This window comes from Equus caballus, chromosome 2 (genome assembly GCF_041296265.1).
Source record: "Equus caballus isolate H_3958 breed thoroughbred chromosome 2, TB-T2T, whole genome shotgun sequence".
Lineage (NCBI taxonomy): Eukaryota > Metazoa > Chordata > Mammalia > Perissodactyla > Equidae > Equus > Equus caballus.
In genome coordinates this window covers 13,349,045-13,372,091 of record NC_091685.1, presented here as the reverse complement: position 1 = coordinate 13,372,091, position 23,047 = coordinate 13,349,045, and the positions used below count along the sequence as shown (strand labels likewise).

The 23,047-nt window shown below is 38.9% G+C and overlaps 1 protein-coding gene across 2 annotated transcripts in view; it reads right to left on the bottom strand.

The window, feature by feature from the left end:
• The window catches only part of ZSWIM5 (zinc finger SWIM-type containing 5), a 231,536-nt gene that overhangs the window by 17,423 nt on the left and 191,066 nt on the right, over positions 1 to 23,047 (bottom strand). For both annotated transcript variants that reach the window (XM_023631131.2, XM_070260069.1), the window contains 7 exons: positions 19,253 to 19,432; positions 13,646 to 13,822; positions 10,937 to 11,083; positions 10,286 to 10,423; positions 8,685 to 8,945; positions 8,337 to 8,472; positions 7,336 to 7,493 (listed from right to left, as the gene is read on the bottom strand). In XM_023631131.2, coding sequence (XP_023486899.1) covers positions 7,336 to 7,493; positions 8,337 to 8,472; positions 8,685 to 8,945; positions 10,286 to 10,423; positions 10,937 to 11,083; positions 13,646 to 13,822; positions 19,253 to 19,432 — 1,197 coding nt within the window. The remainder of the gene's footprint in view (positions 1 to 7,335; positions 7,494 to 8,336; positions 8,473 to 8,684; positions 8,946 to 10,285; positions 10,424 to 10,936; positions 11,084 to 13,645; positions 13,823 to 19,252; positions 19,433 to 23,047) is intronic.

The window sequence follows — 23,047 nt, the reverse complement described above, 5'->3', positions numbered from 1 at the left end:
GAAGTGAAATTGCTGGATCAAAGGATATCTGCGTTGTAATTTTGATCGATATGCCAAATTGCCCTCCACAAAGGATTACCAAACTATACTCCCATTCCACATCTTTGCAAACACAATGTTTTATCAAAATGTTTTATTTTGAAATAATTTCGAACTTATAGAAAAGTTTCAAGGATAGTACAGAGAGATCTTTTCTTACCCCTGAACCATTCCAAAGTAAGTAACTGACCTGATACCCTATCACTCCTGAATACTGTAGTCTGTATTTCTGGCAAACAAGGATACTCTTCTACATACCCACAACATGACCATCAAAATCAGGAAATTAATACTGATATATATTAATACCTTCTACTACTAACCTCACTCAAGTTTCACTGATTGTCCCAATAACATACTTCATAGCAAAAAGATTTTATATAAGATGACATGTAGCATTTAGTTTGTTATGTCTCTTTAGTCTTCATCAATTTGGAGAAATTCCTTTGTCTTTCCTTGACATTCGTGACCTTGACTCTTCTGCAGATTAGCTTATTTATTTTGTAGTATGTCATTCAGTCTGGGTATGCCTGATGTTTCCTCATGACTAGCTGCACGTTTGCGTTTTTGGCTATAACATCACAGACGTGATGCTGACTTCTTATTGCTTCCCATCAGGTAATATATGATTTTGACCTGACTCATTACTGATGGTATTAACGTGATCACTTGATTAAAGTGATGCCTACTAGGTTTCTCTACTGTAAAGTTACACATTTTTCCTTTGTGATTGACAAGTATTTTATGGGGAGATACTTTAAGACTATGTAAATATCCCTCATCAAATGTTCACCCACTAGTTTTAGTATCCATTGATGTTTCTAGGCTGAATTAAGTATTATACAGTTGCCAAACGGAATATTCTCATTTCATCATTCCTTCTACAATCATTATTTGGCATTCTACTCTACTAATTTATTTATTCCTATCAGTACAAAATTCATGGATACCTATTTTATTCAATTGGTTGTAATCAGCGGCTATCATTTATCTGTATATGTATTTACAGCTTTATTGAGGTGTGACATACAATAATCAGCATTTATTTAAAATGTATAATTTGATAAATTTTGACAAATGTATACAAGCAAGAAACCATCACCACAAACAAGATAATGAACATATCCATCACCCTCAAAGTTTCTTTGTGACCCTTGGTAATCCCTTCTTCCCTTCCATCCTAGCCTGCCCCAGCTCCTATTCCCAGGAAGCTGCTTATCTTCTGTCACTATTGTTTGCATTTTCTAGAGTTTTATATAAATGGAATAATACAATATGTACTGTTTTTCCTTTAGCCTGACTTCTTTCACTTAGCACATTTTGAGATTCATCCATGTCGTAGTGTGTATCAATAGTTTATTCCTTTTCATTACAGAGTAGTATTCCGTTAGACGGTTATATCTGTTTATTTATCCATTCACCTACTGATGGATATATAGATTGTTTCCAGTTTTTGGTTATTAAAAACAAAGCTGCTATGAACATTCATGTCCATGTCTTCGTATGGATATATGCTTTCCTTTCTTTTAGGTAATATCTAGGAGTGGAATGCCTGGATCATATGTGTAGGTGTCTATTTAACTTTTTAAGAAACTGTCGAATGCTTTCCCAAAGTGATTGTGCCACTTACATTCCTACCTGCAGTATGACAGTTCCATTTGCTCTACATCCTTGCCAGTCCTTACTACGATCAGTTCTTTGTTTTTAAAATTTTAGCCATTCTCTTACTGTGGTTTTAATTTGCATTTCCCTAAGGACTACAGACACTGAGCATCTTTTCATGTGCTTATTTTCCATCAGAATATCTTCTTTAGTGGAGTATTCTTCAGATCTTTGCCCATTTTAAAAAATGGGTTGTTCATATTCTTAAGTTTTAGTATTTCTTTACATATTCTGGATGCAAGTCCTTTATGAAATATGTGATTTGCAAATATTTCTCCCAGTCTGTACCTTGTCTTTTCATTCTCAGTAGTGACTTGCACAGGGCAGTAGTTCTTAATTTTGATAAGTCCAATTATGAATTTTTCTCTTATGGATTTTAGTGTTATATCTAACAAATCCTTGCCTAACTAAAAATAAAAATGATTTTGTCCTATGTTTTCATCTGAAAGTTTTTTTTTAGCTTTTACATTTAGGTCCTTGATCCATCATAAGTTAATTTTGGTATATGTTGTGCCATTTGTTGAAAGAGTATCCTTTTTCTCAACTGCACTGGCTTTACCTCTTTATTGAAATAAACTGACCACCAATATGTGGGTCTATTTTTGGACTTTATTCTTTTTCATTGATCTATCTGTCTCTCTTTACACCAATAGCCCTGTATTGATTACTATAGCTTTAATATATCTTGAAATCAAGGTAGTGTAGTATTAATTCTCCCATTTTATTTTCTTTCTGCAAAGTTGTTTTTGGCTACCCTAGGTCCTTTGCATTTCTTTACAAGTTTTAGAATCAGATTATCAGTTTCTACCCAAAAAAGCCTGTTGAGACTTTGATTGAGATTGTACTGAATCTATACATCAATTTGTAGCGAATCAGCATCTTAACAATATTGAGTCTTCCTATCCATGAGTGCAGTATGTCTTTCTATTTATTTTGTTCTTCTTTAATTTCTCTCAGCAATGTTTTATAATTTTCATTGTATAGGTCTTGCATATCTTTTGTCAAGTTTTTCTCAAGTATTTCATATTTTCTTGATGCTATTATAATGGCAATTTTAAAAACTTCAATTTCTGATTGTTCATTGATGGTAGATAGAAATATCTTTTTTTTTTTTTTAATTTTATTTTTCCTTTTTCTCCCCAAAGCCCCCTGGTACATAGTTGTGTATTTTTAGTGGTGGATCCTTCTAGTTGTGGCATGTGGGATGCCGCCTCAGCATGGTCTGATGAGCGGTGCCATGTCCGCACCCAGGATTTGAAACGGCGAAACCCTGGGCCGCTAAAGTGGAGCACGCGAACTTAACCACTTGGCCACAGGGCCGGCCCCTAGAAATATTTTTAATTTTTGTATATTGACCTTGTATCCTGGAATCTTGCTAAACTCGTTATTAGTTCCAACAGCTTTTTATAGATTCCGTAGTATTTTCTACATAGGTGATCATGTCATCAGTCTTGCTTCTACCCTTCTAATCCGGATATATTTTAGTTCTTTTTATTGCATTATTACATTGGCTAAAGCCACCAGCATGATGTTGAATAGAATGTTGCCTTGTTCCCGATGTTAGGAAGAAAACATTCAATCTTTTACCATTAAGTATAAGGGGAGCTCTATCATAGATGCCCTTTATCATGTTGAGGAAGTTCCTTTCTATTTCCAGTTTGTCGAGAGTTTTTATTAGGAATAAATGTTGGATTTTATCAAATGCTTTTTCCACATTACTGAGATGATTATATGGGTTTTCTTTTTTACTCTACTAGTATGGTGAAATATAGTGATTGATTTTTGAATGTTAAACCAACCCTGCATTCTTGGGATAAACCCTAAGTGGTCATGATGTTTTATCCTTTTTTATATATTATTGGATTCAATCTGCTAAAATTTTTATTAAGAATTTTTGCTTCTATGATCATGAGATACACTAGTCTCTAGTGTTCTTCTCTTATAATGATTTTTGTCTAGTTTTAGTATCAGGGTAATTTGGTGTCAGGGTAGCTGGCTTCATAGATTGAGTTGGGAAATATTTCCTTTTCTCCAATTTTCTGCAAGAGTTTGTATAGAATTGTTATGTTTTCCTTAAATGTTTGGTAGAATTTACCAGTGATGCCATCCAGGCCTGATTTTCTTCATGGAAAGGTTTTCAACTACAAATTCAATTTCTTTGAAATTCCTTTCTATGTATTCTTTTCTTTTTACTGTGGTAAAATATACATAACATAAAAGTTACCATTTTAACCATTTAAGGGTACAATTTGGTGACACTAAGTACATTCACAATGTTGTGCAAAATCACACTATCCATTTTCAGAACTTTCCCATCATCCCAAATAGAAACACCATACCCATTAAATCATAACTCATTTCTCAAGCCTCTTTGTTCTACTTTGTCTTTATGAATTTCTTCTCTGTTCTACTTTCTGCCTCTATGAATTTATGATATTAACTGTGGCCATTTTATTAAAGTGATGTCTGCCCAGTTTCTCAACTCTATGGTGGAATTATACTTTTTTCCTTTATGATTGCTAGGTATTTTATGGAGAGAAACTTTCGGACTATGTAACTATCTCATTCTTTATCAAATGTTCACCCATTGCCTTAGTATCCATTGATGTTTCTTCGCTGTGGCTATTCTAGGTACCTCATATAAAAATGGAATCAGACAATATTTGTCTTTTGGTCTGGCTTATTTCACCGAGCATAATATTTTCAAGGTTCATCCATGTTGTAGCATGTATCAGAATTTCATTCCTTTTTATGGCTAAATAATATTCCATTGCATGTGTATACCACATTTTGTTTATCCATTCATCTGCTGATGAACACGAGTTATTTCCAACTTTTGGCTACTGTGAATAATGCTGCTATGAACACTGATGTACAAGTATCTGAGTCCACATTTTGAATTCTTTTGGGTATATACCTAGCTCATTTCTATTTATTCTTGAGTGAGCTTTGGTAGTTTGTGTCTTTCAAAGAATCAGTCCTATTCATTTATGCTGTTGAATTTATTGGCATAAAGTTGATCATAATATTCCCTTATTATCATTTTAATGTCTTTAGAATTAGTTGTGAGGTCACTTTTCTCATTCTTTATATTGATAATTTTTGTCTCTTTTCTTGTTCAGTCTGGCCAGAGATTTCAATTTTATTTTTTCAAAGAACCAGCTTTTGGTTTCATAGATTTTCTCTACTGTTTTTCTATATTCTATTTCATTGATTTCTGCTCTGATCTTTATTATATCTTTTCTTTTCCTTGCTTTGCTTCATTTACTCTTCTTTTTTCTGGTTTCTTAAGGTAGAAGCTGAGATCACTGATTTGAAACCTTTCTTCTTTTCAAATATAGACATTTAGTGCTAAAAATTTCCTTCTAAGTAACTCTTTAGCTCCATTCCACAAATTCTGATATGTTATGCTTTCATTTTCATGCAGTGTAAAACATTTCTTAATTTTATCATGCTTTTTTTCTTTGTCCAGTGAGTTATACGGGAGTATGTGGTTTAATTTCCAAAAATTTGCTGGATTTTCCAGATATCTTTTTATTATTGATTTCTAATTCAATTGTGGTTGTCCAAAAAAAGTTTATTATTTTATTTTATTTTAAGATTGGCACCTGAGCTAACAACTGTTGCCAATCTTTTTTTCCTGCTTTTTCTCCCCAAATCCCCTAAGTATATAGTTGTATATTTTAGTTGTGGGTCCTTCTAGTTGTGGCATGTGGGATGCCACCTCAATGTGGCCTGACAAGCGGTGCCATGTCTGCGCCCAGGATCTGAACCAGCGAAACCCTGGGCCGCTGAAGCGGAGCAGGCAAACTTAACCACTCAGCAATGGGGCTGGCCCCTCATCTTTGTTTTTGAAAGATAGTTTCACTGGTATAGAGTTCTAGGTTGACAGTTTTTTAAAAAAGTACTTCAAAGATTTTTCTCCACTGTCTTCTGACTTACACTGCTTCTAATGAGAAATTTATTTTCATACTTATCTTTTGTCCTTTGTGTGTCATGTGTCTTTTGTTCTCTAGTTGTACTTAAGTAAGATTTTCTCTTTGATCACTCATTTTAAGCAATTTGATTATGATGTACCTTGGTATAGTTTTCTTCATGTTTCTTGTGCTTGAGGTTAGTTGAGCATCTCGGATCTGAAGTCATCCTTATCCTGCTCAGAATGTGATACTCCATGCTAGGCCCCTACCATCACCACTCCCCACATGGATGTCTATCACCAAGTTTATTGAGTTTTGCCAGTAAGATTGGTGAAAAATGTTATCTCAGGGTAATTTTAATTTGTGTTTCTCAAATGAGCTCAGGCATTTTAATTATTTAAAAGTAATTTGTATCTTCTTTTCTGTAAACTATCACATCCTTTGTTCAATTTTTATATTGGCTTATTGATTTTTTTGAAGAAGAAGATGATTAGCCCTGAGCTAACACCCTCCGCCAATCATCCTCTTTTTGCTGAGGAAGACTGGCCCTGAGCTAACATCCATGCCCATCTTCCTCTGCTTTATCTGTGGGATGCCTGCTACAGCATGGCTTGATAAGCTGTGTGTAGGTCTGCTCCCAGGATCTGAACCAGCGAACCCCAGGCCACTGAAGTAGAGCACGTGAACTTAACCACTACGCCACCAGGCCGGCTCTATTGATCATTTTTATATTGATTTATCTGTATCTTTTATCTTTTTTACAATGAGCATGAATTTTTGGCAATAAGAAGATACAACATAAGATTTTTTTTCAAAGATTGATTTTTTTTAAGATTGGCCCTGAACTAACATCTGTTGCCAATGTTTTTTTTTCCTTCTTCTCCCCAAAGCTCCCCAGTACATAGTTGTACATATTCTAGTTGTAGTTCCTTCTAGTTCTGTTATGTGGGATGCCACCTCAACATGGCTTGATGAGTGGTTTTAGGTCTGCACTCAGGATCCAAACTGGCAAAACCTGAGCCACCGAAGTGGAGTGCATGAACTTAACCACTCAGCCAGGGCCCCTAAAGTTATTTTTAATTAAAAAATGCTTCAAAAAATCCACGTAGTTTACTGGTATCAGAAAAATACTCACAGTCCATGGTAGCTAGTATTTTAGTATAGCTTCTTGGGGCTTATTTTTACTTTTCTTTGTGGTGAAACCTACTTGGTTAACACAGAGTACAGGAGCTTTTTTTAAAAGCCTGAGAGTCACTCTGGGCTGCCTATATTTTGACCAGGGGTGCTGGAAAAATCACAAACTCTCACATCTGTAAAGAGATTTGCAGCCCCATCTTAGTTATCGCTTCATTGTATCTTTCAATGGCCCTGGAAGGTTGATAGATCATTGACAATGATTCTCATTTTATAGATTTTGAACCCGAGGCTTAGAAAGGTGAAGTGACTTTATCATGTGCAAGATTAGATTTAGAAGTTACCTTAACAATGATTTCATTCTATATACTCAGGATCCTACAAGTAGTAAATAGGGCAAAACTCTGGCTTAGACTCAAGTGCTTATTCTAAGCAACAATCAAACTGAGGATCCCTATCCCTCTAAGTGTCAAGGGAGGATAAACAGCTTCTCTTCTTCAGAGACAACAGGCCAAGCCTTTGACAGGCCATGACCGGGCAGGCAAAGTGGGAGTGCTGAAGCCTAAGGTCTAGCTATGCTCACCTTTGGCAGCAGTTAGCATGGTGGAAGCCAGTTCACACTGCTGTGATTCCAAGTGTCCAAGCGTGAACCAGCGAGGATAACGGCTGGGCACCACAGACACCATATGGTGAGGGTGGGAAGTGTCGCCTGCAGAAGTTGAGTTTTCTAGAACAGGTAACCTAGAAGACCCAGGGAGAGTTATCAGCCACCATCCAGACTCTTGCCATTCTGAGCTACCTTTGAGAAGCTTGTTCTTTGCTGGGGAGGAACTGGACAGGAAAGGGTTAATTAAGAGGTTTGAAAGTTTTAAACCTAGGGTACTGTACTCTATGAGGTGAGTGCCTGGGCACTTGCAGAAATCAGGCTGAATAGTCCTTTCTGCAAATGGATTTGAAAGGCAGTTCAAGAGCGATAAGACTATTTTTAAAATATGCCAAGGAAGCCTCAGCAGTCCTTTTCTGGTTGAGCTGAGGAGTGCTCTCAGACTTATGGTCTAACTAAAATTCTTCTTCTGTATGGGCTGATACATCCTAGAGGTCCACCTGCCTGAACCAAGGATCCTTTTCTAGTTTGGAAACAAGATGCCCCAAGCTCATTGTTCTCAGGTCTTAGTATACAAAGACTTATTTCTACTTCCCCAGATGTATCTGGTGACCTGTGCCTGGGAACCATGACTCATTTGGGTATGGAAGGGCTCAAACCCCTTCTCAGCCTACAAAACTGGCCCCAGAACAGGGAGACTCAGGTTTCGGGTGCTCCATATCTATTAAAAACTCCTCAAGGGCTTCCTCAGGCAACCTGCCAAGAATACAGCCAAGGAGCCAAGTGGGTCACCAGCAAGGCATCCCAGATAGGAATCCTAGATCCTATGAAAATGTCTGAGCTGTTTTAAGGCAGGCTTGGTGGCAGGCCCAACAGAATAGACAAAGAGGGAAAGAGAAGAAAGTGAGATAAAAAAAGAAAAAGAGCATCAGAGACTTTTGCTTTGGTGGAGGCAATCAGGCTGGGAAAGGGCTACCTACCTTATGGCACGTAAGGCTAATTTATAGGACAGGTCTGGATCATGAGGCAGTAGAGCTGAGAACAAATACTTGGCAAAGGTATGCATGGGAACACTCTCTCGGTGGATGACTTCTCCCAGACCGCTGAAGGGGCCTCCTGCAGGAACAAGATAGGCCAGCCAGTTACTTATCTGTATGCTGCTGTTTGCCAACCTAGACTTGACTCCTAGGATTCCACACATGTTTGCCAGTCATGGGAACATTCACTAGTTTAATGTCAAAAATGTTGCTGTACCTGTGCTCTGTTAGAGAGGGGAACCTGGGGTCATAGGCCAAAGACACTGTAACAACAGTCCCTTCTCTACTTACCTTCCAGTAGTAAGATGCACTGTTTCTGCAGTGTTTGCACTAGCTCATCATCCAGCTGCAGCTCCTGGAGTCGACTCAGGAGTTGCTCCTCATTACGGCACACCTTGTCTTGTGCGTAGAGGCCTTCAGGCATCACCCTCTGTTGACCCATCCCCATCAGAGCAACTTCCAGGGCCAATGACAGATAGGACTCACTGCTGTTTGGGCAGCCTGCAGCCACGGGCACATGCTGGTACACAGGAGGTCTGCTTTCATTCATATCTGAGGGCAATAAGGTACCAGATTCCTTAGGTCAGGCCCTGTAGATTCTTATGCTCCTCTCTCCCTCCCACTTTAGGATACAGCTTGGTCAATAGTTACCACAGGTTCTGAAGCTGAGTCAGAACCCCAGAGCAGTAAGGAAAATGTACTGAAAAAAAGTTACACAGAGCCACAAAGATTCCTAGCTCCTTCCTAATATAAGAACTGGATAGGCCAGTTGGGAAAATACACAATCTTATACTAATCTTTTGCTAGCATATTATATAATACCATAATTATCTGTTTTTATCTCTTTCACTAGTGGGTGAGCACTCTGAAGGGAAGAGACTTTATCTTACTGCCCTAAGTATCTCTAGGGCCTGGTATATGGAAGGAGCTAAGTGTATGTCATTGGTGAATAAATCCTAAGTGCAACCGCAGGTTTTCTATATGTGTCACTGTGCAGATGAAACAGACCAAAGATGATGACTGCCTTTGCAGGGGGTCAGAGGGAAAATAGGGCAGCTCTAGCTTGGATTGGGGCCACCCCTTGGATCTCTACCCAGAGAAATCCAAATCCATCTAGTTCAACTATTACTTTTGTAACACCTGCAATTTCTATGTTATTATTTTATATGCTCCACCTTTGTGTTAAAAATTTCAGGAAGAGAGTGCAGGTTTAAAAGAGTCTTGGGAGGTACTGCACTAAGTGCTGGGGTCACAAGGATAAGTAAGTCATAATTTCTGCTTTCAAGGAGCTGACAGTCTAGTAAGAGATACTCACTTGTAAACAAATTGTAATGCACTGTGCTAAATACTATAACAGATGTATGTATACAATACAGTGATGGCATAAAGGAGAGAAAATTCTGTCTGAAGTCCTTGCTACTTTGAGACTCTATTAAATTACTTCCCTTCTATTTCTTATTTGTAAAATAGGTACAAAACCACCACGAGGGATAAAGTTCAGAGGAAACATGAGAGTATTACACAACAGCAAGGGATACACACCTACTTGATGGAAGTTCTTTCCTACTTCCAGACTGCTCTGAGGACTTGGCTTCTGACTCCAGAAATCCCTCTAGCCTTTCTTATTCCCTTTGAATCACACTCTTTAGACATTCATGGTAGAGAAGTGGGAGGAGCAAAGGAAGGCTGGCAAGGTAAAATAGGAGAGTAGGACCGGGCCAGTCTACAGGGTGGGAAAGGAAGGTGGGAAAGAAAGGACGCTCAAGGAAACTTCTCAGGGGAGGTCCAGTTTGGATAAGAGAAAGAAGGCTCCAGGAGGGTAGAACAGAGTCTGGTAGTGGGGAGAGGGCTACCAAGGGCAGTTCTGGCTTGCCTCAGGCTGACCCCTATACCTGACACTTCCAGATAGCCATCATCATTTAGGCGGCAGGCCTCAGTCAAAGTGAGAAATAGGCAGCCAATGGGATCCAGGGGGTGGCCCACCCAGCCTTCCAGGTTTGTAATGGTTGTAGTTCCTCTTTGCAATAGTTCTGGAAACAAGCAGATCAAAGTTTTAGAGAATGATAGAGATACACTGTTCTTGTCCCTGTCTAGTTTCCTTATCAGTCTGTTTTAGGCTTTGACCCTGAGACTCAAGGTAAAACTTCCCTCATTGTGTTGCCTTGGGTTGATAAGACCAATCAGAAGCTCATCAGTCAGCTGTAAGGTCATGTGGTATGCACTTAGGCTACCTGACGGCAGCATATATATGTAAATACAGCTTTACAGTTTAAAAAGGGTCTTCTCATACCAGATCTTGGTAGGCCTTCCAAATGCCCTGTGAGGGAGGCAGGCTGGCTTTATTATTCCCATTTTATAGATAAGAAAAGTGAGATTCAAAGAGGTAAAGTGAAGCATTCCACACAGCAGGTGGAATGACCTGAAATCTCCTAGCCCCTGCCACATCATGAAACTTAATGAAAATTAAGTACTAGGCCTTATACTCCCTAAGGATCCTTATCAGTCTCTGCGTAAGGAGTTAAGATGGTTCCTGATCACTATACCTTTCTTCTGATGCTTGTAGATTTCCAGCTGCCGTTGCTGCTGCAACCTCAGAGTATTGATAATGGCCACTGTGAGTCTGAGGGCCTCTTTTGGATAACCATGGGAACGCAAGGCATCAACCCGAGCACAGGCTGTAGGCACATGCTCTACCAGATGAGAGGAAAATATTTTGGTTGAGTTACATTTTCAAATCAGGAAAATATATGCTTGACAAATGGAGTTTGTGTTAAGCACACTTCCTCAAATTCAACCTGACATCTACTGTGTACAGGAACGGTGTTTTATCTTTTAAGGATATAAAGCTGACTAAGTCACAGGACGTACCTTTAAGGAGCTACCTTGCAGCCTCAGTGTAGTGGCATGGTGCAGAAAGGGACACATAACTAGAACCATAAAATGTTGTACCTCTTTGTGAACATGTACTATGGGAACCCAGTGGAGGTAGCAATTAACTGCCTACAGGGAAAGGCTTCATTCATTTATTAATCCTACATTTAAGAACCTATTATATACCACGTAGTATGCTGGACAAAGATGAATAAGAAATGGTCACTTCCCTCAAAGATCACAAAGGATACATAAACAGATCATTATAAAACAGTTAAAAAGAAATGACATGATAGAAATATATATACAGAGAGAAAGTAATATCTCAGCTGTGTTTTATAGGACAAGCAAGATTTTAAATAGGTAGACAAACAGGGAAAGGCATTCCTGGCCAAGGGAACATATAAGCAAAGGCATACAAGTAAAAGCATTAAAAATATTCTATATAGTATCTAGGAGTAAGGCAAATAGTTCTGTGTACAGTTAGGTTATGTGGTTAGAGATAGCCTGGAAAGGTAAAGTCTTGAATGTAAAGAGCTTTTCTTTCTTTCTTTTTCTTCTTCTTCTTTCTTTTTGCTGAGGAAGATTCACCCTGAGCTAACATCTGTGCCAATCTTCCTCTATTTTGTATGAGGGTTGCTGCCACATAATGACTGCCGATGAGTGATGTAGGTCTGTGCCTGGGAACTGAACCTGGGCCGCCAAAGCAGACTGCTGAACTTAACCACCAGGCCTCGGGGCTGGCCCCTGGAATGTAAAGAGCTTTGAATGCCATCTTAAGCAGTTCAGATTTACTTTAGGGATAATGCAGGACTACTAACGGCTTAAAATGGGCAAATAATATAATGAGATTTATGGTTTATTTTGTGATTTCTTGTAAAGATAACATTAAAACTTATAGAAGTAATTGCAGAAAATTTGAAATACAGATGAGCAAAACATAAAATAAAAATCAGAGGTAACTATATTTCCAGTTTCATGTATATATATCAAGACTTTTATATTCAATTTTAATAAAAATGAGATATTATAATTATTGCTTTATAACTGTTTTTTTCCCACTTAATAACACATTGTAAATATTTTTCCATGTTATTAAATATACTTCTATAACATTAAAAATGAACATAACATTCCACTGAAAATATGTACTATCCATTGAGTCACCCAATCCCCTATTGTTGGATATTTAGATTGTTTCCAATTTTTCTCATCTATCCATTATTTATATCCATGCTCTAATAAACCATCTAGCTTTATGCATATTCTTAATTATAGCTCAGGATAAATTCCTAGATGTAGAATTCCTGGATCAAAAGATATGAATATATTTTAAAGGCTTTTGATAAGTAGTGTTGAAATACCCTTCAGAAAGGCTGTAAGCATTTGCATTCCTACCAGAAGTATATGAGATTACCTATTTCCATGCAACCTCTCTCACACCAAAAACTAATTATCTTTATTTTTAAAATCCCTGACCATTTGACAATCAAAAAATGGTCACTCAGTGTTGTTTTGATTTGCATCTTTATTACTGAGGTATATACTTTTCACATGCTTGTTAGATTGATGTTTTAAGAAGTATTGGATCAGAGAAGAGGAAAGATGATCAAAGGGAACTTTAGGTAGCAACAGGGAGTTTGGCAACGGCTTTCAAGAGAGAGACAGGAACATATCCAGATTCAGCAAGATCTTGTGAAAGACAAGACAAGACATGGAGTGAGGAATGAAGGTAGAGAATTGGGAGAAGATAATAAAAATGTATGTCCTTGTTGTAAGACTCAGAAAATGAATATTTTAGAAAAGTGTCTATTTTGAAATGGGCATCCTGTGATAAAGTCATGAATAGATTGACAGAAGGCCAGAGGAAGGTTTAAACTCACAGTGGAATAGCTCTATTCTGTTATGATGAAGGAAGGAAGTGAAAGTGGGAAGCAGGAAAGGAAGTTAGTTTGGTGACAAAGATAGGGCCCTAGCTACAGGTAATTTAAATTTCAAACTTAGTGCATTTTTAGCAAAACATAATTTCAGGATAGATTATAATACTGCTCAGTGACTGTTGACTAAGAGAACCTATGAACTGATACCGAATAGTTTTGTTAGTACTCTTTGAGATTTATTAACTCCTTTCCCCTCCCAAAACTTAGAAACAGAACACAAATTCCTCTATTTGAGGTTATTGTACCTCAGTTGAGTATATACACAAATGACTCAGCCTTCCCATAAATACCCTGAGGCCCAGTCAAGGCCCTAAAAGATCTGTATGAAGACTGCCCAAACTGTAGTTGTGTTGCTGGTACCTATGCAGATGGCTCATTTAGACCTGGCATGTGGTGAGATTGGGCTCTGAAATTCTTAGAGTAGGAGACAGGTACACTTACCAAGCCATAGTGGCTGGCCTTGGGAATTAAAGAGCAGTCTCTCGCTTTCTCGCTGGCAGGCAGGAGCTATATATATATCGCTGCTAATTATTCGCTGTAAGTGGCTGTCCTGCCAATGCAATTCACGGCCCTCGATGGCTCTAGTGAAGACTGTTCGTCTTGGTCTGGATAAGGAGTCTGGGGAAAGAAAGAAATGCAGCAGTTCAATAATGGGTTATCTGAAGCTCTAACTTCTGAGTCTTTAGGGTGAGAGGATGGGCAGAAGAACAGTATATGGTTATGATACCGACCCTGATATCAGTTTCCCCACATTAAACCCAGCATATATGGGCTTAAAACCAAAACACTCATTCCCTGCTTACTCTCTGGCTTCCTGGCTCCAGAATCCACTATCCTCCATGGAGACAGACACCATCAAGGACAAGCACCTGGACTATCTCCTCCCGCAAAGAGATATGGGCTGGTGGGAAAGCTGCTGACCAGCAAGGTCACGGGCTCCCTCCTCTCTGCCAGTGTCTCAAGGCCAAAGACAGGCTGGTGGGAAAGCTCCAACCAGCAAGGCCATATGTTCCCCTTCCCCTACCTAAAACCCCAAATAAAAACCCTTCCTTTTAGCTTTTCGGGGAGTTTGGGATTTGAGCATTAGCTGCCCTCTCTCCTTGCTCAGCGCTGTGCAAAAATAAAATTCCTACTTTCTTCCACCACACCTGGTGTCAGAAATTGGCTTGCTGCGCAATGGGTGAGTGAACTCACTTTACGTTCGGTAACAGTTATTGAGAGCAGGCACTCTGCCGTCTATCTAGGTGTTTGCTGTGTTGTCTCTTTATTGGATAGCTCTTAGTGTGTCTGTGCCCTCTATGGGAAGAACCTTTCTACATAGATCTATGGGTGCCTTTCTACTTCTACAGAAGACCAGTTTCTCCCAGAACCTAGAGCCACATGAAAGAGAGGAGGGACAGCGGTGTTCAGCTGCTCAATTATGAGGATACAAACTGCTTCTATAGAAGTCAGAGGAAGAGAGAAGCAGCCAGGTAATTTCCCTGGCCAATCCATAACCTGTCTCTTTATAGCATGACTCTTATACAACTAAGGACTTCCATGAAATTGATATTAAAGGATGAAAGAGAACTGAAGCCCTATGTATTCTGGTACCTGTATCACACTGATATCTGCAGGCTTACAGCCTTGTTCTCCAATAAGAAAAACTGATACTGACAAAAGACTAACTTGTTTTCTCTCTAGATTCTTACCATGTCATCTCTCTTCAGGAAAACAGCTGCAGGGAAACCAAAACAGCAGAATAAGTAGGCTGAATTCTTAAGGGTGGTGTATAGGAAGACCAAATGGAAGATACACTGTAATAAATTCATGGAAATGACACTTAAGGAAATTAAGACAAAACATGAAGGATCATTTAACTGTCTCTATGCCAGATTAAGGGCAGCTGAAACTATCTGGGGATCAAGACTGAAGTACTATACAGGTGTCTCCAGAGATGCCCAAATGAGGTGTGCATGTACTGAGCCTGTGCAAAAACACTGGGAGGAAAAGTCAGAGGATTCAGACTGAACATGAAAGAAATGAACACATTCATCCTCTAAGCAAAAGTCCTTGGAATCTGGTCGTCTCTTCAAAATTTGATATATTCCACAGAATATGGGCTCAGAGGATTAAATTAGAAGAGCACTGACAATATTTACTGAAATTGCTTCTCCTTCAAGTTGTCTTTCAGTAGAAGCACAATAACCTTTCTACCGGCTGCAGTCTAAGCCCCTCTCCTGCTGAACTGAGACTCCCCCATGGGTCTGCTCAGCCCACAGTGGGGATTAGGCTCCCATTATGTTTTGCAATTCATTAAGTCAGCAAATAATGAGTGCCTACTACATGGCAGGTACGGTTCTAGGTGCTGAGGATATACAAAGTCCCTGCCTTCACGGACCTTTACATTCAAATAGGGAGAGATAGTTGAATAAAAATATATTGTAACAGATATATCAGATGGTTATGAGTGCTATGGAAAAGCCTACAGCAGAGTTAGGGAGAAAGGCAAACTGGTGTTGGGTGGGGGTTACTGTTTTATATAGAATGGTCTCTAATAATGTAACAACTGAACCGAGACCTGAAGGAACTGAAGAGTAAGCCTTAGACATAACTAAGGGAAGACAATTCTAGGCAGAAGGAATAGCAAGTGCTAAGATCCTGAGGTGGGAACACATTTGAGTGTTTGAGGGCAGTGAGGAGGTCAGTGTACTTAGAATGGAATTAGCAAGCAGGAAAATCATAGGAGATGCATCAGAGAGACACTAAGAAGCCAGAGCATGGGGAGCTTTGTAGGTTAGGAATGAAAGATGAGAAGCCACTGGAGGCTTTTGAGCTGCAGAAGGTGTATGATGTGACTTGCATTTTAAAAGTGTAACTGGCAGCAGTACTGAGAGCAGACTACAAGGTGGAAGGGCAGAAGCAGGAGGAGCAGTTAGGGGGCCACTGCAATAATTTGTGAAAGACGATGGTAACCTAGCCAGAGTAATAAGCAGTGGCGGTGGGATGGGAGTAAATGGATTCTGCATATATTCTGAAGGTAACGGCAATAGAATTTGCTCACAGATTAGGTCTGGGGTGAGAGAGAAAGAGAAGAATCAAGAATGACTCCAAGGTTTTTAAGACAGACTCACGATATATGGAGATAGGAAAGACTACAGGAGTAGCAGGCTTGGGTGGGGCTTGAGGGGTAAGAACCCCTACTGAGATGACTATTAATATCTAAGTGGAGATTTTGAAAAGACAGTTGAACACACAAGTCTGGAGTTGAGAGGAAAAGTCTAGGTAAGAGATATAAATTTGTTAATATATAGATAATTATTAAAACAGTGCAATCACCAAGGGAGTAAGTCTAGAAAAAGAAGTGGTTTGATGACTGAACTCTGGGCACTTGAGTATATTAGGTTGGGAAGTAGGGAGGAGACAGTAAAGGAGACTGAGAAGGGGAAGCCAATGAAGTAAGAGGAGAAACAAGAGTAGCGTTTTAGAAATAAGATGAAAAAGGTGTTTCAAGGAGAGAGTGATCAATTGTCACAAATACTGCTGATAGGTTAAGTAAGATTATGACTGATAATCAACCATCAGATTTAGCAATGGTGAGCATTAGTGACCAATCCAAGAGCTATTTCCATAGTGGAGGGATGAAAGCCTTACTGGAGTGAGTTCAAGGGAGAATAAGAGCAGAAGTAGAGATGGTAAACATATACTATTCTTTTAAATTATTTTTCTTAATTCCACTTATTTCTAATACCTCAGCGAAATAGGGTGGTAGCTAGAGAAGCATGCAGGGTCAACAAGAGTGTTTTTTGTTTTGTATTGTTTTGTTCTAGGATGAGAGATAAAACAATGTGCTTGCATACTCATAGGAATAATCCACAAAAATCTGTAATGCAAGAGAGAGAGGAGATAAGTCCTGGAGTGATGTCCTGGATAAAAGAGAAGGAAGAGGATCTCAAGAATAAGTAGAGGGTTTGGACTTAGATAGAAGCACAAACTAAAACAGGAGAAGAGGCAGAGTAGATGGGCACAAACAGAAGGAGACGTTCTGATTGCTTCTATATTCTCAGTGAAAAGGAAGCAAAGCTATCAACTGAAAGTGAGGAAGGAGAGAAAGTACAGAAAGTTGTAGGAAAAGATGGTATGAAATAGTAATTTAGAAAAGTGAAAGAAGGCATAGACTAGGGAAATGTAGTGGATGTCTGGACAGTACTACAGACCCACTTGAGATCAGTGGTCATAAACTTAAAATAAGACCAGTTATCATGGTTGTGTTTCTTTCCACCATGTTTAGCTGTGCAAGTGTGAGCACTGAGTACTTAGAGAGTTAGACTGGACTCTGAAGGTTAGGGTTTTATTCTATGAGTGTAACAAAGAGAAAGATGGGATTGAGTGTGTATGCAAGGGAGTGATCATAATGACTCACGAAGAATCTAACCTGGATAAGGAGGAAAATGAGAATGAAAAAGCGGAAGGATCAAAATTTCTAGTGGGTCGAAGAATTACTGGAATTGGGATACTGGAGAAAATAAGCTAGTTTAAGACTGGTGAAGGTAATTAGAGCCGCTTGAAATTGAGATTGTGAAGAAGGTGTAGTTATTGGTAATGACAAGGTTTAGGGTATGATCTTGGGATTGCATAGCTAGTTATGGTGGAAGACGAGACAATTAAAAGAGAGGAGGTCAAAGAACTGAGAGGCTAGAATATTGGAAGGATCATCTATGTGGCTACTGACTTCATCAAGAATTATGACAGAATAGTGACAGAGAGTAGTGTTAGTGGGCCAACAGTCAAAAATCTTCAAGGAATGAGGGAGACTGAGCCAGAGGTCAACAAATGACCAAAACCAGGAGGGTAGCAGAGAGTACATTTTGACAGCATAAACTTAAAAGCTAGGGGGGTATTTTAGGAAGGAGGGGTGGACAATGATGTAGAAATGACAATGAAGAATAAGCAGGATGCCTACTGCCCCATCAGGCCCACAGGTAAAGAGATGTGAGAGATAAACCAGCCACAACTTGAGAAGACTGCAGAGGAGGCAACATCCACAAATGAGAACGAGTAACAATGAGTAACCAATATCTTATGACAAGGAAGAAACTGCCAGACTAGTGGCATGTGTTTACATGCACTTGACTCCCTCTATGCCAATCCAAAATCAGTACTAAAAGGATGGCTTCTTGTGTTGTGGAGGTTAGATGAGTGCAATAAAGGGAAGCTTAAAGAAGTGGCAAAACTATAGCCTTTTCACCTCTTGTTACCTTAAATACACTGATAATCAATTATGGTTTAGCAGATGAAGACCAAGCAAGAACAATAATTTAAGTGATTGCCTTCTTGAGATTAAAAATATCAGTAGGTTTATCACTTAAAATAAAAGGGAATACACATAAAATCAATGTCTGATAAAATCTCCTACTAATAAAGGTTCCCAATGGCTAAAGAGCAATCAGTTACCAACAGCAAATAGCTTGAGTCAGATGAACTAAAAGTTTTGTAAATGCTGATGCTCAGTGAAATCTGTGGGCCAGTGGGCTCAAAAGGCAGAGGGTTCAGTATCACTGTACTGGATTTTTCTTAAAATGAGGCAAGAGTCCTAGCAATAACTTGGGAGCATGACCCCTCCTAGCTATGTGTTCTATAAAAATGTGAGGAAAACAGAAAAAAGTAAGAAAGGAAATTGTCAGGACATTTTTTAAAGCTGTTTTTTGCAGGCCTTCTGCAAAAACGTAGGTCTTCTGAGTTAAAACCTACCCCAACTGAGGCCAAGATCCATTAGTCATGAAGAACATGAAAGGCAAAGAGAATTCATGCAGAGGGCTCTAGGAATTTACGCTAGGCACTGTAAGGACACTCTAGATGGGGGAAAGGACAGCATCCTCAATGTCGAAGATAAGCACTTACCCTTATTTAAGGTCTGGCATTTCAAGACAAACAAAAGGACAGGCTTTTATTATTTAGGATGACAATTCTGACAGCTAAAACGTTGTCCAGCCACCTTTGTTCCAGGGCTTTATCCTCTGACCTTTTGGAGTTCCAGGCACAGAGACTCTAAAAGGATATCTGGCTCACCTGGGTTGTGATTGGCATTCTGGGGAAGCGCGTTGGTGATGTTGGGCAGCTCATGCCCATAGTTCCCATCCTCCAGGGGACAGACATCCAGGTCACTCCACTTCTGCAGTTTCTGCAGCCAACAGGATTTTTCCTCCAGTTTGCAATGTGGATTTAAAATGATGCACACCCATAAGGCCCCTGGAAAATAAAGCAACCCATATTCTTGACGTCCCTTCTTGATGTATGCATTAGTCTCAATTTTTCAGTTTACTCTTTTCTTCCATTTTTAGTTGGCAGGAAAAGTTTCCAAAACATCAGCTTTTCTCAATATAAAAAACCAGATCTGCTAAAGTTTTCAGAACTGGTTTATCTTTCCTTCTCAAGGCTTCCTTAAAGCAGAGGGACCATCTTGATACCTGGATGTGTACCTCCAATGATGAACAAGACAGATTTGGGCTTGAATTCTGAGCTCAAATCTGCAGCCCAACAACATTCACTGAGAGCTTTCTATGTTCAAGGTCCTGTACTGGAGAATAAGACACTGTTTCTATCCTTGAGGAACAGTCTAGTGAGGGAGACAGATAAACACGTCATTTGAATATAAGTGTTAAGATATGTTCAGGGTACAGTAGCAGCACAGAGGGAGGGCATTTCATGCAAGGATCAGGGTCAGAAGGGAGGCGCTTAGAAAGGTTTGAATTTTTGGTTAGTTGATCTTAGACTTTCTGAGCTTCAAATCTCTCAACTATAAAACTGAGATCATAAAAACAAGTACTTTGTAGGGATACTGTGAGAATTAAATAACGTTTGTAAAAGGCCTAGTATATTAGTTGGCACAGAGCAGAATTTTAGTATTTCCTTTTTCCAGGGAAAAGGTTTATTTGGATTTGGATTTTGATACTGTTGATCAACTGTGATGCTTAAAACTATCACATTCTTGGATCTTCTCTGTCACTCTAGCAGAGTATCAGATAGTCCATATAATAAATGAGTACTGTTTCTTTGACCACATCACCCTTCTTTTCAAGAAAATCTGCTTCTTCTTTTCAAGGTTGGCTATGTGGCTGTGCCAGACATATTCACAGTCTCAAATTAGCAATAAGCCTGGCTGCAGAGTGTCTGAAGTTAAACATCCTTTGGGATGGAGCTACATCTATGGATGGAGGTAAATTCAGACACTATTTCAAGGTCCCTCAAAGTCAAATGGGAGGCTGGCCTGGTGGCATAGTGGTTAAGTTTGTGCACTCTGCTTCAGTGGCATGGGGTTCACAGGTTTGGATCCTGGGTGTGGACCTAGCACCGCTCATCAAGTCATGCTGTGGTGGTGTCCCACATAAAATAGAGGCAGATTGGTACAGATGTTAGTCCCGCAACAATCTTCCTCAAGCAAAAAGAGGAGGATTGGCAACAGATGTTAGCTCAGGGTCAATCTTCCTCATACACATATACACACATATACAAAAAGTCAAACAAGAATGTTTTAAAAGGTCATTTTAGCCTCAATTTTAGATACTAACTGAAGACGATGAAAATTCATTTCTTTTGGCTCAATTCAATTTAAAAAATCTACCATGAAAAAGAAACTATACTATGTAATATAATAGTAGTATATAATGATGGCTTTCAAGGGGATTATAATTAAGTTACCCAAATAATAATTATAACAAAGCATGGCAAATGCTATTATAGACATATATAAAGTCCTATGAGAATATATATCATTGAGCAATTAATTCTACACATGGGGTCAGGAAAAGTTATAGAAAGGAAATGACATCTGAGTTTGACCTTGAAGAATAAACATGAGTTAATTCTGGGTAAAGATGGCTAACTAAACACATACATTTATCACCACTATCTCCTGAAACCTCACTAAAGTGAAAGTAAAGGGATAAAAACAGGTATAAACTCACATAGACACAGAGAATGGGAAAGATGAAAGAGAATGGCCACAAAATTTTGGAATCTGGAAAGCATGTGGATGAGTTATAACTGATTTAGCAGAACAAAGTTGAAACCTCCATCAGCAGTTAGGAAAGCCCGGAGGCAGACTGATTCATACTGCAGAACCCCACTAAATGTGGGGCTGAAAAGAGAATTAGTTACAAGTTTGTCAGAGGTCTTAGGCTCCCAGGTTTCCATCTCTATTCAAGGTAGCTGAGTGCCTGCTTCTTCACTCTCCTGGAAGAAGACCAGAGTTTTACTCACTGGAAAGGGTTATTCAGAGAGGCTCTGGACTGGGAATACTACACACAACTGAGGGTGGGGTTTCTGAATAAATGGACACCACCTCCGCCCCTTCCAGCCCCAATCCAACTCTCTTTCCCCACTTGGTTCTGAGAAGACTGTGACAGGCTTATAACCCAGAGATAAGAGATTGGAGGATTCATCTCTGGGGAACTAGAGCCCAAGGGGGAAAGACACTGCAGATACTGATAGTTGGGGTTCTTCAATGAAAAAGCCCAGCCGGATCATCCTCAGTTAAGCTGACTGGTTGACAAGGCCACACATACACACAGAGCTTCCTTCTAACTTTCAAGTATCTTACTCTTAAATAGGAGAGGCCAGCTAAGGAACACTAGACATATTAGAAAAGAATCTTAACAGAAAGGATAGATAACAAAGCAAGCAAACAAACGAAAAAACTTGGAGGAAATACAAACAAGGCAGAGAACAGACAAAATTTTTAAAAACTCTGTAACTGATATCCTCAAAGTGAGAAGATATTACATCTATTAAACAAGTGCTGGATGCACTAATAACAAAAAAGGGCTCTTGGAAATTAAAAATATGATGACAAAAAATACGTTAAAAATTAGTAAGACAAAGTTGAGAAAAGTTTCCAGAGATAAAAGACCAAAAAAAAAAAAAAAAAAGAGAGAGAGAGAGAGAAAAGATACGGAAACAAGGAGAGAGAAAAAAAAAAAATTAGACGACCAATCTCCATTCAATATGTTCAGTCATACTTAATAATCTATCAATTTTATCTTCTTAGAGATATCCCTTCTGGGATCTTCTATTTTCTTATCCCTGATCTAGACTGTTTGTCCTCTAAGCCTGCTGAATAGTAACCTAGAAGCTAATATCCAAATAACAAGAGCAGTTCCAGACAAAGAGAGAAAATAGGGATGAGGAAATGAAAAAAAATTTTTTAAGAAAATGTCTCAAACTAAAAGACATAAATTTCCCATTTGAGAAGGTCTACTGAGTATTAAGTAAATCAGATTTTTTATAAATTTAAAAGACCAACAGCAAGTGATATCATTGTGAAATTTCAGATTAATGGGGACAAAGAGAAAATATATGGTTCCACAGGGAAAAAACAAGATATTCTCTTGAACCAGAATCATTTGTTACTTCACAACAGCAACCGGAAACTAGTGGACAATGGAGAAATGTCTTCAAAATTCTAAGGGAAAAGGACAAAATTTTCCTAGAATTCTACACCCAACCAAAGTATCAATCAAAAGTAAGGGTGAAATACACACATTCAGCAATGTAAAATTTATCCTGGACTGCGGAAAATTCATTTCCCATGTACCCTATCTTAGGAAGCTACTGCAAGATGTACTCCACCAAAGTGAGAGAGAAATCTCAAAGAGAGTAGGAAGTTGGATTCAGAAAACAGGGGGTCCAACACAAGAAAAAAGAAAATGGAAGTCCTAGAATGACAGTGAAGAGCAGTATCTGCATGGTTACTGTGCAGCAAGTTTAGAGAGCAAACAATCTAAATCAGTGATAGGAAAACAGAGGTTTCCAGAAGGGATATCTCTAAGAAGACAGTACAATTGATAGATTATTTGATGTAACCAA